Source organism: Maniola hyperantus, chromosome 4 (genome assembly GCF_902806685.2).
Source record: "Maniola hyperantus chromosome 4, iAphHyp1.2, whole genome shotgun sequence".
NCBI classification, from domain to species: domain Eukaryota; kingdom Metazoa; phylum Arthropoda; class Insecta; order Lepidoptera; family Nymphalidae; genus Maniola; species Maniola hyperantus.
The window spans coordinates 6,496,054-6,511,354 of record NC_048539.1 but is presented as its reverse complement, the minus strand read 5'-3'; the positions used below and the strand labels follow the sequence as shown (position 1 = coordinate 6,511,354).

Here is a 15,301-nt window from a genome sequence, read left to right as displayed (position 1 = left end):
TATACATACTTTATAGTTTTTTAAATTAGGTAGGAATGTGGTGTTTGATTTGCGGGAGTTTTGAATGGATAATGGTACTTATCTCGGCAATACTGATAATTACCAATATCACAATGGCATTTAACTCCCGCCAATCAAATTTAATTCAAAAATTAAACACAACTTATTATAAGTTATTTAAACTTTTTCAATTTATTTTTTTTATAATAAATATCAGCATCACATTTAAGTGGATCTCTTGAATCAAAAAAGTGAATTTTTCCATTTAAAATAAAATTAATATCTTTGCACCAGTTATTTATAAAAAAAATGACAGTTTCCTTGGTCAAAAAATTAATAATTTTGTCGCTATGTGAGCTACATGATATAAAGTTAAAATTTATATTTGATAATAGTATTAATTTTACGTACTCTTGTATTTTATTTTTATTACTTCTGTTTTTCAAAATTTCAATTACGTGATTTTCGATCTCAGCGAAGCAATCAAAAATGTTTCTCGTCGGATAACATAGCCATCCTTTGTCATTGTATTCGCTAATTTTAATATGTTTATGAAAAGCCTCCAGTTCCTTACTTTTAAACACTTCAATGCATTCAGGACAACTTTTGAAAACTTTTTTTTGCACTTTTGTCACAAGCCATCCACTGCAATATGCTACTGCCGCACACCTCTCTACATCTGTCGGAGATTTGCCTTCAATTAGTTTATTTGTATTTATATTTTCAATGTTCAAATCATTAAAATCTATTTCTATATTTTCTGTGTTTTCTTCGTTACTCTTTTCGCTACTTTTTAGAAGATTTTTTAAATTGTTTAGGCAAAAGTCCCCATCTTTTTCACAATTTGCCCCGACAGAATGAGGAGATGTTAAATTATTTACCATTAACGTCTTATATGCTGCTTGAAACCCATATGCATTTGGCATATTGTTTGAATGGCCCTGTGCTCTTATTGCACCAAAAAAGTTTTCCAAGGGGTCCTGATTGAAATGTCGTAACAAAAGTGAAGTTACATTGAGGGACTTTAAATGATTGATTAATAACTGGAACCCTTCAATTGTTTTTATCCAGCTCGAAATTGATGGAATAGAGGCTTTTCTCCCATCCTTTGTAACAAAGACCATGGACTTCAATACTGGCAAACTTTTTCTCCATAACTGGTGATGAGGAGATTTGGGAGTTACAGCAGTTCTATAAATTTTACCGTTTCTTATTTTGCTGTAACTCCCATTTACAGAATCAAATAATTCGTCCATCAATATTAACAAATCGGCCGTGTCTTTATTTTCAGCTGGAAGTTGCCCACAATCTAAAAAGAAAAAAAGGACATGTTAAATACTCATAAAATAAATTATAATAAGTAAAAATTAAAATATTCTATTCTACTAATTAATAAGAATGGAACACAATACACAAATAAGCTGGATAGCCTAGTGGTTATGAGGTCGTCTCCTACTCTGTAGTGACCCGGCGGTGGAGTGATCATGATGATCATGATGAAGTAGAAAACCTTGCAAAAAGAGTAAAATCCACCAACTTTGACAATGGTAAAGAGAGCAATGTACATCAGTATACAAATCAAGTAGGTACCTGCCATATATCCAAGAGCAACGCCGACTGTCCGACTGAATACCTGAGTGCAGTGTTTCACTTTCATTTTAGGTATTAGTTTGAACAAATTATTTCTTATACCCTTCATCAGATGGGGTGCATCAAATAAAGGAAAAATCTTTTTTTTATTTAATTCAAAAAACCCACCAGTCCATTCTTTGTTGTCTCTTAAATATTCTATTCTAGTCTCATTTAGTAAACTGTTTATAGCAGCTCGGTTTGATGCCCCCTGGTCACAAACAGTGGCCACAACTTTTAAACCTGTGGCTTCTACTTCTTTTATGACAGTTTTTATTTGTGCCTTTAAGCTGTCTGCTTTAGTAGAGCCTCTACAAAATGTGAAATAAACTGGTTGTTTGAATTTTTTTATGATACCTCTCACCATAAACACCAAAACATGGTCACAAATTTGCTTCTTTTTTTCCTCACCGTCATCCACCATACCAATAATTTCATCATTTTTTCTGCAGTAGGTTAAATTTGGTGAAATTGCCATTTCATCAAAGATGATCGTACAAAACTTATGGTTGTCATTTAACTTTGTTACAGGTTTCTTTAATTCTTCAAATAATTCCACGGTTTTACCTGGCTTGAGGTTTATTTTTTGTAATAAAGTAGAAAGTGTTTTTCTCTTAGGCAAAACACTAAAAGAACTTAGAAACCTATATGCCTTTGGACTGCGCTTGTACAATGCAAGGGAAAGAATTTTTTCTTTAATTGTGAAGCGTCTTCCTTTTGCTTTCTTTCCAAATTGAGTGACTTGCATAGCAAAAAAAGTTTTTGTCTCTTCACTCATATTTTTCATCAAAAGCTCAAATGCTTCGGTCTTTTTAAGTTTAATAGCAGCCTTCTTCTTAAAGTAGTCTTTCTGTATTCGACATTTTTTTAATTGATGTCTCATATTTGAAATTTCTTTGCAGAGTTCCTTCTCTTGTTTGGTGAGAACCCACTTCTTAGCTGAAAGTAAAATGACGTCAAATATTAAAAATTGCTGTTCATTAAGTACCATCATGATTAATCATGGTTCGTCATTAAGTGCAATCGTATAACCATTATGTTAAAAAGCGGTGACAGCCTAGTAGCTATGACTTTTCGACAGGTTGGGGGTGCAATCAATTCTAACTTTGCAGAGTTATGTGCATTTTAAGAAATTAAATATCACTTGCTTTAATGGTGAACGAAAAAATATCTTAAGGAAACCTGCATGGCAGACGATGGCCTAAACTCATCTCACTCTTAGAGGAGACCTATGCTCAGTAATAAGCTGGCAATGAGTTGATCATGACTAAAGATATTATCAATGAGCAATAAATTCTTAGGGTTATCAAAATAGAGCCTTTTTACTGTTATTCTGCTGCTAGTCTTTCTGACCGTGTATAATATTGTTGTCTTGAAGTCATATTATACAGAGTTATTTAGACAACCTGGCATTTTTGGGGCAGAAAAAATATTGATCCCAACTTGATATGCCTGAGACTTTGTCCACATGAATTTGTTTTTAAAAGTGTCTGCTACAGACAGAGTATGAAGCATGGCATGATCACCACAGTAAGTTATAATATTTAACTAAGCCAAGTAAGTTATAAAAACTTTTTAGTTTAAAACTAAGGATTCTGATATACCTTTTAAATTGTCCTTTGAGTTTAACTTAATAGCAACTGCAGGTACTGCTTTACTTGATGTTGCAACAAGTCCTGCAAAATACCAAAAATAACACATGAGATAATAATACGATAATCTATACCAACCAATTTTAAAAAAATCTTTTACAAGTAGAAATCTACATTATTCCTGAGTAACATAAGCTATATTTTATTTTCAAAAAATTAGAGATCCACATGAAAACTGTAATAAGCTACCCATGCGAAGGTAAGGTCACTAGTTAATACTAAAGCTACCAACAATGGAAATGAAAAAATGATGTTTGATTTGAAAGGTATCAAACTTTCACATCAGTAGTTCATTTCAGTTATACTACACTATTCTATTAGTATCTAATTAAATTGAAATGATATGATCATGTAAATCAAAAACACTATTTGTTTGCATTTCCTATTGTATGGCATATACATATCTGCCATGTTAAAAAATAAACTTAAAGGCGATTTAAAATTATAGGGTACTAGCTTATGCTTTCGACTTCGTCCGCATGGACTACACAAATTTCAAACCCCTATTTCACCCCCTTAGGGATTTAAATTTTCAAAAATCCTTTCTTAGCGGATGCCTACATCATAATAGCTATCTGCATGCCAAATTTCAGCCTGATCCGTCCAGTAGTTGGAGCTGTGCGTTGATAGATCAGTCAGTCAGTCAGTCAGTCACCTTTTCCTTTTATATATTTAGATTTAAGATTTATAATTACCTGGTGCCATTTCCATTTCATTAGAATTTGATATGAAACTGGAGCTAGTATGCGGTTCAGAAACAATTATTGCTTCAGCAGCAGCCATATTCTCTAAAATAAAAATATCAATATCAAAACCATAATACATTGAGATATGAATTATTCACATTAGAGAGTAAGACTTGTCCATGTTTCTACATAAAAAGTTCTTGTAAATAATTAACTTGAAACCATAGCTGTCTGATATTCTGTGACAAGTTACATAATATCTAAAATATACCAATTAGCAAGTGAAAATATTTGCTAGTTACAAAGGTACTTTAAAAATGTCTAACCAACCTGCTAAACAGAGTGATGGGATGGCTAGGGAACACAACTTTGTTGGGTACAAATAAATGTCCTCAAAATGTCTACGACAGACCCTTCTGTTGCTGTAAATGTAATCTTTATCTAATTCCGCTACATGACCCCCAATCTTCTTCAGCCACACTTGAAACAAATCAATGTGCTGATTTGGGTTGGGGAAACGGTGCAGTGAGATACCTGGAAATACATAATGAAGTAAAGATATTAAACATCAAGCTTATCTAATTATAGTGATCCGACTAATAGCTTATTTCTATTGAGAAAAGTGCTAAAAACATTAAGTCACTGTTCAAACATCAACATTTTAGGGTTTAGTACCTACATCTCACGTTTGCAATTAAACAAAACTGTGGTGCTAGAGCTAACGCATCTTGTCAAAAAGGCATCCTTGCATCACTGCATCCTTGAAATGATAACTTTCAAGGGCAATCTTCCGATTGAATCAATTGAGTATATGAGGCAGCAAGCAATACTTTCTGATATAAAACAGAACGAATTTACTTACCATCGCCTGCAACAGTTGAACAGCCAGGCACACAACATACTGTTTGAGACATTTTACAAATCTGAACTTCTAAACCACTAAACAAAATCAGATTGCAACAGAGTTCAGGGGGAATGCCAAGTTATCGTTTACACAAGAAACAGTAGTCCAAAAAACAAGCCAAAATAATAAACGTAGGGATCGTCGGAGTCCGAAAGCAAAGCAAAAGTCGTGAAATCTTTAATATCAAATAAAATTACTCCCAAAACTGGTTCTACAGTTTCGTACCGTAGAATTTCGTTATGAAATTAACAAATTTCAAACTTTTCTGACACTTGTCACTTGTTGTTGTTGTTGTTTTCTTGACCATAGATATGAAAATCTAGAATTTGAAGAACATTTAACTATTATTTTAAAAATAAAGCTTAATTTTAGCAAAATTTATAATAATTGAATATTTCTTTTTTCCAAATAAAAAGAAAGTATGTTTTTAATTTAATTTTTCACAATATTGGAACTTGAGTATTTTTTATTATGTTAACACTGTCATTAAAAATGATTTACATGTTAACACTGGAACATTATTTCTAAATCCAGCTCCTAGATGGCGCTATTAATCTAGTTTAGCAGCAGAGTTCTAAGATAGCATACCATGTTCATGGCTACCAACTTTTCAGAGTGGAAGCCATGTTGATATTTTCTTTCTTTTTTTATCATACCGACTCACATGTATTTGAGAACGAAAAACGCTATTGAGACTTGCTAGAACCAACCCGTAACCAACCACAAGAAATATGGTGGTTAGAAAAGGATTTTAGTTAGGACAGTGGTCTTTTGTTCTTACAGCTTTTTGGTGGGCGCATAAGTGGATGTGATAAAATTGATTTTGACAAAATCTCGTGGAAATGACTTCAATGCATTTTGTGGTTCATCCATTACCTGGAACAGAGGATCAATTGATAGATAGGTGAGGCTATTTTTTAACTTTCTCGTTACTTGACTCCATTACGTTGATCTTATGAATCCAACATCGGATGTTCAATGCGGTTATATGATCGTAAAATATTCATGAAAAGGTTTTACTAGTAAATGAGGAGATGATGGAGATTCCGATAATTTTAGCTCACTTTACCAGTATCAGCTGTCAAAATTTTCCTGTTCATCAAAATATGGCTGTTTCATGGTTTTTGTCATATTATCCCAGTATCTGGATAATAATGGCGTAATCTATAATAGTTGATTAGATGACACGATGTCACGAACCGCAATTAATTTGCGAACCCCATTTTACACAATATGTACGTTTTCATTTCTAGTTCTGCGTTAATTTGCTATTAAATATTTTTATGAATTATTAATTCCAATCACAAGCATGCATCATGTAAAGTAATCCCATGTCCATGTTATTTCAGAAGATCTATAAAAAACCTTTCTGCCTACAATGAGAAAACATTTTTTACTTATTTGTTTAAATGTGTACCTACTTATTCAAAGTTTTCACATAATATTGTCTGTAAGAAATGTGTAAATTCTAATCTTGAGTAAAGTGTAAATAGATACAATCATGACTGAACAGTTACAGCAAGTAAGAGTTCAAAGGCAACCTTATCACTATAACTGACCACTATATTTTTTATACCTATATAGAAGTAGATGGGTTGCATGGTTGGTGTACACATGTAAATGGTGAAGAGAAAAAAGAATTATCTATGTACAATGAACTGTAGCAAATTAAGCTTTTGGTTCATTGTATATCATGGATTTCCGCAAAGTAATGCCTGCTATTCTATACAATATACAAATTATCTATGTTATCATAAACTAGGTGAACTTTGTCAGCGTCAATTTAGATTTTTATTAATTCCTTGGGAACTCTTTGATTTTGTTAAATGGATGAGCCAGCAGTGACACATACACTTTTACACTTATCATATGTATTAGAATGGAGGGATTTATATAAAAAAAATTTATTTTATTTTATTTTTATTTTATTTTATTTTATTTTATTAGATATGCCAACGATAAATTGTAACAACATTCACAAATATTAAAAACATGTCACAAACAATTCCAGTCCTACTACAATCATCAATTATAGGCATATACAGCATTACATAAGTCTCCGATTGTGTTAACAATAAGCTACCTACATTACAAACTTTTAACATTAACTAATTAATAAATATAATCTACAGCTAAATTAATAGATACAATAGGCTACTTGACAATTTTTTTAAGTTGGTCTTAAATGGTTAATATTTGTCCTATTATATCAAAAAAATTAACACTATATTTTTTTGCGCCCTAAAAACCGTAAAACTTTAATTTAAAAAAATATTTTTCTTAGACAGGTGAAAACACTGTCGGCCATGTTTGGCCGATAGATTATCTGTGCTCTGACGTCATGCATTTGTAAACAACAGTATAACCACAGGGTGGCCGACAGTGTTTTCACCTGTCTAAGAAAAATATTTTTTTAAATTAAAGTTTTACGGTTTTTAGGGCGCAAAAAAATATAGTGTTAATTTTTTTGATATAATAGGACAAATATTAACCATTTAAGACCAACTTAAAAAAATTGTCAAGTAGCCTATTGCTTGATTAATGAAATTAGTTACTCATTGCATAAAAATTAATTAAATTAGATAAGAGTCAGATAACGATAACAATTTAAGGATTAACGATTACGACAATGTCAGCTCATTCATGGAGTACAATTTTTTCTTAAATTTAATTAGAGAATCGTGGAAGATATCAATGTCAGTGTATGTTAAGTTATTCAAATAAATAAATTCAAATAATATGTATTCAAAATAAAAATCTTGACTTATTTTCCAGTTCTTATTGCCCAGTATTGCAATTTTTTATGAAATCAATGTGATATTTATGATTCAGAAAATTATCTAACACCTAACTTTGGCTAAAATACAGTTTGAGTTAAGATGAACAGATTTGAGTCATAGAAATTGTTTAACAGATTATCCCCTAAGGAGATATCCTCTTTGTAAATGCAAATAAATCTATCTTCTATGCCTTGTTTTTCTCCACTTTAGTGTATATACAACCTATAGTTACCTACCTAGTCAGCTTGAAGGTAAACTTTGAGTTATACCACGATGCGCTAGTATGAGGTATACCACGATGCGCTACTATGTTGTATGTACTTGCACATTGTTTTGTAAAGCAATGTATGGAGGGCATTTGAGGAGCTAGCTTACTAAAATGATGTAATTGCACTAAATCAAATTTTACAGGAGGAGCAAATAACTAAATGAGTTCAGAATATTCATAATGTCTCTCAACAAGTTCAAAGTTTTCATAAAACATAAACTTATTTTTGCTTTGAATTTTTATAACAATCATGAGTTATTGATTCAAGCATTATCTACTGTATTGTTGTAGACTTCGAGAAGTAGCAGAACGATGGAACAGATATGGCACTGGAGCTGCACCGTCTGCACTTTCTTCCTTGCGGGGAGTAAAGGCAGTTGCGGCAGGACCAGCCCATATCGCTTGTTTACTTGAAGATGGCACTATATGCCGGGCTGCGTTCTCTATCATACCCGATAGATTGGACTTGAGTAAAGCCGATGCTAGTAAAAATGGGGGGAACGGCGGCGGTGGCAGTGGCGGTGGGGGGACAGGTGGGGGCAAGCAAGGGGGAAGTGGTGGTGGATGTGGATCAAGGCAACAGCCTCGAACCAGAGCCAGGATCATGAGGAATTCCATTCGTGCTGCTCCTAGCTCGCAAGGTATATACAATAAATATGACTCAAAAGTTGTTCCATTTTATTCTATGCATATTATGTGAACCAGCATAATGCTTTGAGTCTTGGTCTGAGATCTATAGAGAATAAGAAATAATAAAAGAATCTAATTTAGAACTCCTGAGTTAAAGTGAAACAGATTTATCTAATGACACATTTTGGTCTTGGTACCGTCTTAAGCCTGAGCAGAGTCAAGGTATGCCCAGTCCCAATTTATTAAATCAGTTCCAATATATTATAGACTTTAACATGTGCCTATAACACAGTAAATCTAAATATATAAAAGGAAAAGGTGACTTACTGACTGTCTGACTGACTGACTGACTGATCTATCAACGCACAGCTCAAAATACTGGATGGATTGGGCTGAAATTTGTCATGCAGATAGCTATTGTGACGCAAGCATCCGCTATGTGCGGGTGAAATAGAGGTTTGAAGTTTGTGTAGTCCACGCGGATGAAGCCGCGAGCATAATCTAGTTGCTTTTAAATTAGAAATTGAGATTTATTATTTAATTGTGAATTATTTTCTGGTTTTATGTACAGGATCTACTAGTAGGGCTACAGGTGTGATAATTGGGGCATCAGGTTCTAGTCGTGTAGTGTCTGCAGTGCCAGCTCCGTTTGTCCCTGAAGATCTTGTGACACAAGCCCAAGTGGTCTTACAGGGTAAAAGTAGAAGCCTCATAATACGGGAGTTACAGGTATTACGTGTTTTATGAAACCTAGACTGATTGCAAAGACTAGTTTCATTTCCATGGAGTTAATATGACGATTTCGGCAATTGTTCTTTTGTAGCGTACTAACTTGGACGTGAACCAGGCCGTAAACAATCTGCTGTCTCGTGACGACGAGGAGGGCGAGGAGCCGGAAGGCGGCGAGGGCGGTGACGGCTATGTTCCCGAGGACCTCATTTCTCTTCTGGACGGAGGTTTTCACGCCACTCAACAGGACCAGTCGGTGATCATTGACGCGGACGCCATGTTTTCGGAGGACATCTTCGGGTACGCGGCTGTCAGAAGGTATTCTGTCAAGCTACGCTCCTCGGCCTCGTATTTCCTACCACTAGAATCAAATGTAGCCCTCCACCCAATCTAGCACGCAAAACGCTTACGCAGTTTCCGTTTCTGTTCTGTGATTCGGATTTGTTTTTTAGTTTTTCACACCCTAGTTTCTTTTTACTGTTGTGTTGTAAAGTCACTACATGATACTTCATTAATCATTATTATCAATAGCATTATGTATTTACAGCTGGTAGGTATATATATATTAAAATGTCTTGAATTTTATACCTATTATAATAATTTTTAATACAACTATTCTATAATTTGTTTTACATCAATGTTCTAGTACAATTTCAGATCTTTCGCGATTAGTTCGATTAATATTGTCAGTTGTAAAAACAAAATGTTTCTTTAAATTAAAATAAATATTTATTCATGTAGTGACGATGGTCGATGACACATTTGTTTATGTACTCGAGGGTAGTAACGATATAATGTTCAGTCGCAGTGGCGGCGGCGGCGGCGGCAGCGGCGGCGGCGGGCGCGCGGGTGCCAGTCGCGAGAGCAGCAGCTCCACTCAGGAGCGGCCGTCAGAGTTCAGCCGCTGGCGCGAGCGCCAATACTTCGGCCCGAGGCGCTGGCTCGAGTCGGCGCTTCGTGACACATCCTGGGACAAGGAAGGAGGTAACATTTTGACGAGTTCTAGAAGATAAGTAAGACATAAGGCGTCTTGTTTGTGTTGTTTGTGATATGTTCATCAGATGGAGAACTGTTAGGGTTTTATGGATTCAAAAACAAGTAAGTCTTTTTCTCCTCAGATTATCTCATATTATGGAGAAATTTTCTTGTTTAAAATCTATTTCTATCTCTATATTATAGTAATCCTTATTACGGAGACGCATGTAGAAAACTGGAAAAAGCGAGTTAGTTAGTTAAAAGTCTACTGTAGGTGCATACAAAATGCCTGCGACTTCGTCCGCGCGGGTAAATAATAACCCCATGGGAACTTTAGTTTTCCGGGACAAAAAGTAGTCTTATAGTTATATGCAAGCAAGTGTAGCAAATTTCGTCAAAATCGGTGAAGTGGATGGGCAAAAAAGATAACAGAAACAGATAGACTTGTATTATTTATGTATAAGACGTATGGATTGGCCGATACGAGTACGATAAATTACCTTTGAACAATCAGTCTGTAGCTTAATTTACTTTTACACTTCATAGGCGCTTCTCTATACAAATTATTCTATTATTATTATTTATTTAAGATCTATGTTTTCATCGATATCGATTTATCTCTTCATTGTATATGCCTGCGGGCGACAAAAAAATTGCGAAACTAATTGCTTTAAGGCAAACTTGGCTTAGTAATAATTTCAAATGTGTAAGGTTAATAAAATTCCGTCTAAACTTAAAAATCATGTATCTCAAGCAAATATCATTCGGCCGGCCTCTCTCGGGATGAGGTGTGATTAGAGGGAAAGGGTGACAAGCACAGATAACGTTGTTTCCGTCTTCTGTGGAAACAGCACTGTGTTAGGCTCCACTGGCCAATGAGTGATCGCTTTAATGAAGCGGGCTCTTAACTGCGCAAACTGGCTTTGTGCAGGTAAGCTCACAGGTGACGGAGCATGTAGCCAGAGCGTTAAACTATAATTTCTTGTATTGCAGTTGAGAACAAGAAAAAGGATTCGGCAATGACAGCTTCGCCTCTCTGGGTGTCTGAAGAGCTAGAGTATTGGGACAGCAGCATTCGGTTCACGCATATCGCGGCTACCTACAGCGAGCTGATCGCGATATCTAACCACGGCCAGCTGCACCAGTGGCGCTGGGCTGATGCACACCCGTACCAGCGTAGTGACGTAAGTGCTAAGTTTTCAGAATAGGTTTTTTTTTTAAATTCACCGTAAAAATTTACCAAACCCATTTTGCATATGTGGTTCAAATGTGCACACCAGAATGTGTGAGAATCTTGCAACACAAACGCTGATATGTTCCTACCACATCTGTCTATCTTCGCTCTGGGCTGGTTTCCGCACTTAAACGTTTCCGTCTGTTGTGCGTGCATTGCCCCCACACATCTGTCTATAACAGAAGATCTGCTTTATCCAACACGATCAACATGGCTGTGTTTCCTGCCACATGTAAACCTTCAAGGCACGAGTGAATAGGTATCTTCTAGAATAGAGTAGAACAGATTTTTATTCAAGTAAAATTTTACAAAATAATGCTTTTGAACCGTCAATAGAATTTACCACTGGTGCGTAATGCCACTCCTATTACAACAGTACCAATAAATTATTCAATAAAAGAGTTATATTACAGTTATTTTTTATCAACAGGCTTCTGGTGTGATTTATCATCCCCGCGGCAACTGGCTGGGAATCGCGTCCGGTGAACGAATCGTCAATATTAGCGCTGCCGGAATACGCGTGTCTGTTCTCACGGAAGCGGGCCGCATCTCGACATTCTTGGATGAATCAATCGGTATGGCCCTAACTAAATACACTGTTCTTTTCATTAATATCAAAACATTTTAGGAAGCTCTTAAGCACTTAAGATATTTCAGTAGAAATAGAAAGATTTTTATTCAAATAAACATTTAGTACAGTAGATATTCCAAAAAATATCAATGTAGTGTGCTTATTATGTAATAAGGAATAATTTAAAGCGATTTCCAAAAATTATACAAATAGCCTATTCTCGTCTTTACTAATGCCCGCTAACATTAATGCCGATGCCCGCGACTTCTGCGCGTGGATTTAGGTTTTTAAAAATCCCGTGGGAACTCTTTGATTTTCCGGAATAAAAATAGGTCTTTAACTATACCCATGCAAAAACTCATGTCGATCCGTTGCTCTATTGTGACATGATTGAAGGACAAACCAACAAACAAACACACTTTCGCGTCTATAATAAGGGTAGTGATATGGGAAGGTAGTGGTTCCACTTATTACATTTCGGCGTTAAATCAAGGCTTATACTGAACAAACAAAAATTCTACAGTAAAAAAAACTAAGGTTCAATATTATTTATAGCCCACGCCCCTGGCGCCGCGCGCTTGGAACATCCTCTGCAGACATTTACTGAGTTTGGCTCCGAGAAGCCGATATCTCTGCATGTATGCTCACTCTACACTGTTGCAAAATTGGAATCTGGGACACTCTATTGGTGGTAAGTTAACTATTTACCGCCGTGTGGTGACGGTAGATCACGCGGGTGTCGTACAAGCCGTCTAAGGGGACATAACAGAGAACGGGCAGCAGCGTCCTCTGTGTGCTACTACTACCATCTACTGCAATCACCAACCTGTCTGCCCAGCCTGGTGATTATGGGCAAAGCCTCTGGTTGGGATAGGTTAGGCCTTTAGTCCAGCTGTGGACTGTTATAGGCTATTAATGATGATGGTAACTCTTCAATTTAAATAAAGGAATCTGTTGCAGTACAAACATGATGTTATAAGCTACTCCACAACTGGGAGACAAATACGTTTGTAAATGGTTGAAATAGAGAAACTTAATTTTTGTAATAAAACTAGAAAATTTTAATAGCTGAAAATAATATTTCATTTCTTTTGTGAATCAAAAATCTAGACTATCTGCAAACTTATTGTCAGTGGTCTGCTAATCCGCACTTGTCCAGCATGGTGGACTATGAAATCCTTATTTTAAGAGGAGACCCATGCTCAGTAGTGAGCCAGCGATGGATGCTGTTGATGATGATTATATAATTAATGTTTGTTTCTTTTATTAGGGGTGTACTACCACTTGGACAAAGAGCTCGGCTTTGGGAGAAACACAGGGCCCGCTCTCGCAAGCAACAACGTGGGCATTCATCTAACACCCCTCAGGACTTGCAAGCCGGCCAGAGTGTTACAATGAAAAATGCACCCATGTATCAGCCAGGAGCTATTGGTATGTTATCTTTAAGGTTACTTCTCCATACAAATGTATTACGCCGATATTACTTGTTGTTCTAGATCTTTAAGCCAATTAGTTAATGAATAAAATTATATTTATTTTGAAAGTTATGACCATTGACATTATCTCTATTTTAATCTCAAAATAGTGTGGATTGGTTGTGGTTTGAATAAATAGATCAATTTTATTTAAGTTGATTTTGTCTTAATTACTTAAACTGTGACCGGGTTTTTGTAATATAAAAATTATTAACTGATTAACTCTGTTTTAAAAATAAGCTGAAAAGGTTTCATTTTATTTATTTGCCTTACCCATATTATATTCCATGATAGAAAATCGTATGCACACTAGTTAGTGGAATAAATTCGACATTTTATTGTATAGGATTCAACATGTCCACTGGAGTGCCAAAGGTGGGCATCCTGCAGAATGCAGCGTGGAACCTGTCAGATACTTGCCGTTTCAAGCTCCTGCCGCCACCGCAGCCGGACCGCTCTATCTCTGACAAGGACAAGAGGGATCTACAGGTAATAACTACACTATTTTTATTTTATTCTATTACAAGTTAGCCTTTGACTGCAATCCTTCCTAGATTTAGGTAAGTTGTGATAACTTTGTACTGGGGTTGGTAGTTTTTTTTACTAACCCAAGGGTATTATGCTCTTTCTCGGTTTCTACGCGGAGTCGTGCCGGAACGCTAAATTGCTTGGCGGCACGGCTTTGTCGTTGCCCCTGACATAATAAATAATGATCTTATTTCTTAACTAGCTTATGCCTGCGACTTCATCTGCGTGGACTACACACAATTTCAAACCCTTAGTAGAATTTTCAAAAATCCTTTCTTAGCGGATGTCTACGCCATAATAGTTATCTGCATGCCAAATTTCTGCCCGATCTGTCGAGTAGTTTGAGCTGTGCGTTGATAGATCAGTCAGTCAGCTTTTCTTTTTATACAGGGTGTAACCAGAACCGTAGAAAAATTAGCGTTATTGTTATAGTACCTAAACACAATCGCATACCAATAACTATTATTGCCTCATTTTGGAGTTTTAGTGATTTAGTGTTTTTCAACCACGCAATGTATAGCGTGCAAAACTAGCGTTTGTTGACCTCTATCGTCAGTCAGATGTTTCATTTGCAATATATCGTGAACTTTTACAAAATATAGGATTTTTTGGATTCTTTCGCGTTTTTTTTTGGTGTTATCATATCACTAATCATTAGTAGATCACCTGACTTCGTTTTTGCTTGCATTCTGGTTACACCCTGTTTATATAGATAACTTGTTACAGAATCAATCTCCACTAACTGTGTCATCAGTGAAAGCTTCTTCATCAAGCAGCAGCAACAGTAAGGACGGAGGCAAAGACAGCAACAAGGACATGGCCGACCGTTTAGACATGCCTCCACCTCCCAGCCCCGCCTCCTCCACCTGCAGTGACACCAGCACTTCACACAGTAAGATTCTTTTCATCAGACTATGCTAGGTTTAAGTTGTGTTTGTGAATGTGTATTTAGTATAATAAAAAATAAAAAAAATTATACAATGTAAGATAATAATAATTAGTGTATCTCCTCTGGGATTCTACCACCGGTTCGGAAAGCAGTCTACTGAGAAGAGCGATCAAGAAACTCTGCAATTACTTTTCAAATCATAAAAATCACTTTTAAACTTTTTTAGCGTTAAACAAGAATATAGCCAGAATATATATAACTATCTTTTTAGTTTTATAATACTAAAAAAATCATTTCTTTTTGACATAGGGAATATCTCTATTATGTAATTTTGTAATATTATGGTTATAT

General features: G+C 35.6%; 1 protein-coding gene across 13 annotated transcripts in view; it reads left to right on the top strand.

Moving 5' to 3' along the window:
• Window positions 1–5,477: 5,477 nt before the first annotated feature.
• Window positions 5,478–15,301, top strand: part of hyd (E3 ubiquitin-protein ligase hyd) — a 39,030-nt gene continuing 29,206 nt past the window's right edge. For 9 of the 13 annotated variants that reach the window (XM_069498172.1, XM_069498173.1, XM_034985368.2 and 6 more), the window contains exons 1-11: window positions 5,478–5,775; window positions 8,211–8,560; window positions 9,121–9,278; window positions 9,373–9,596; window positions 10,081–10,262; window positions 11,247–11,437; window positions 11,918–12,062; window positions 12,614–12,749; window positions 13,329–13,489; window positions 13,880–14,022; window positions 14,788–14,953. In XM_069498172.1, the coding sequence (XP_069354273.1) occupies window positions 5,714–5,775; window positions 8,211–8,560; window positions 9,121–9,278; window positions 9,373–9,596; window positions 10,081–10,262; window positions 11,247–11,437; window positions 11,918–12,062; window positions 12,614–12,749; window positions 13,329–13,489; window positions 13,880–14,022; window positions 14,788–14,953 (1,918 nt within the window). In that variant the 5' untranslated portion in view covers window positions 5,478–5,713. The remainder of the gene's footprint in view (window positions 5,776–8,210; window positions 8,561–9,120; window positions 9,279–9,372; window positions 9,597–10,080; window positions 10,263–11,246; window positions 11,438–11,917; window positions 12,063–12,613; window positions 12,750–13,328; window positions 13,490–13,879; window positions 14,023–14,787; window positions 14,954–15,301) is intronic. The other 4 variants (XM_069498176.1, XM_069498169.1, XM_069498174.1 and 1 more) reach the window with 3 other exon arrangements.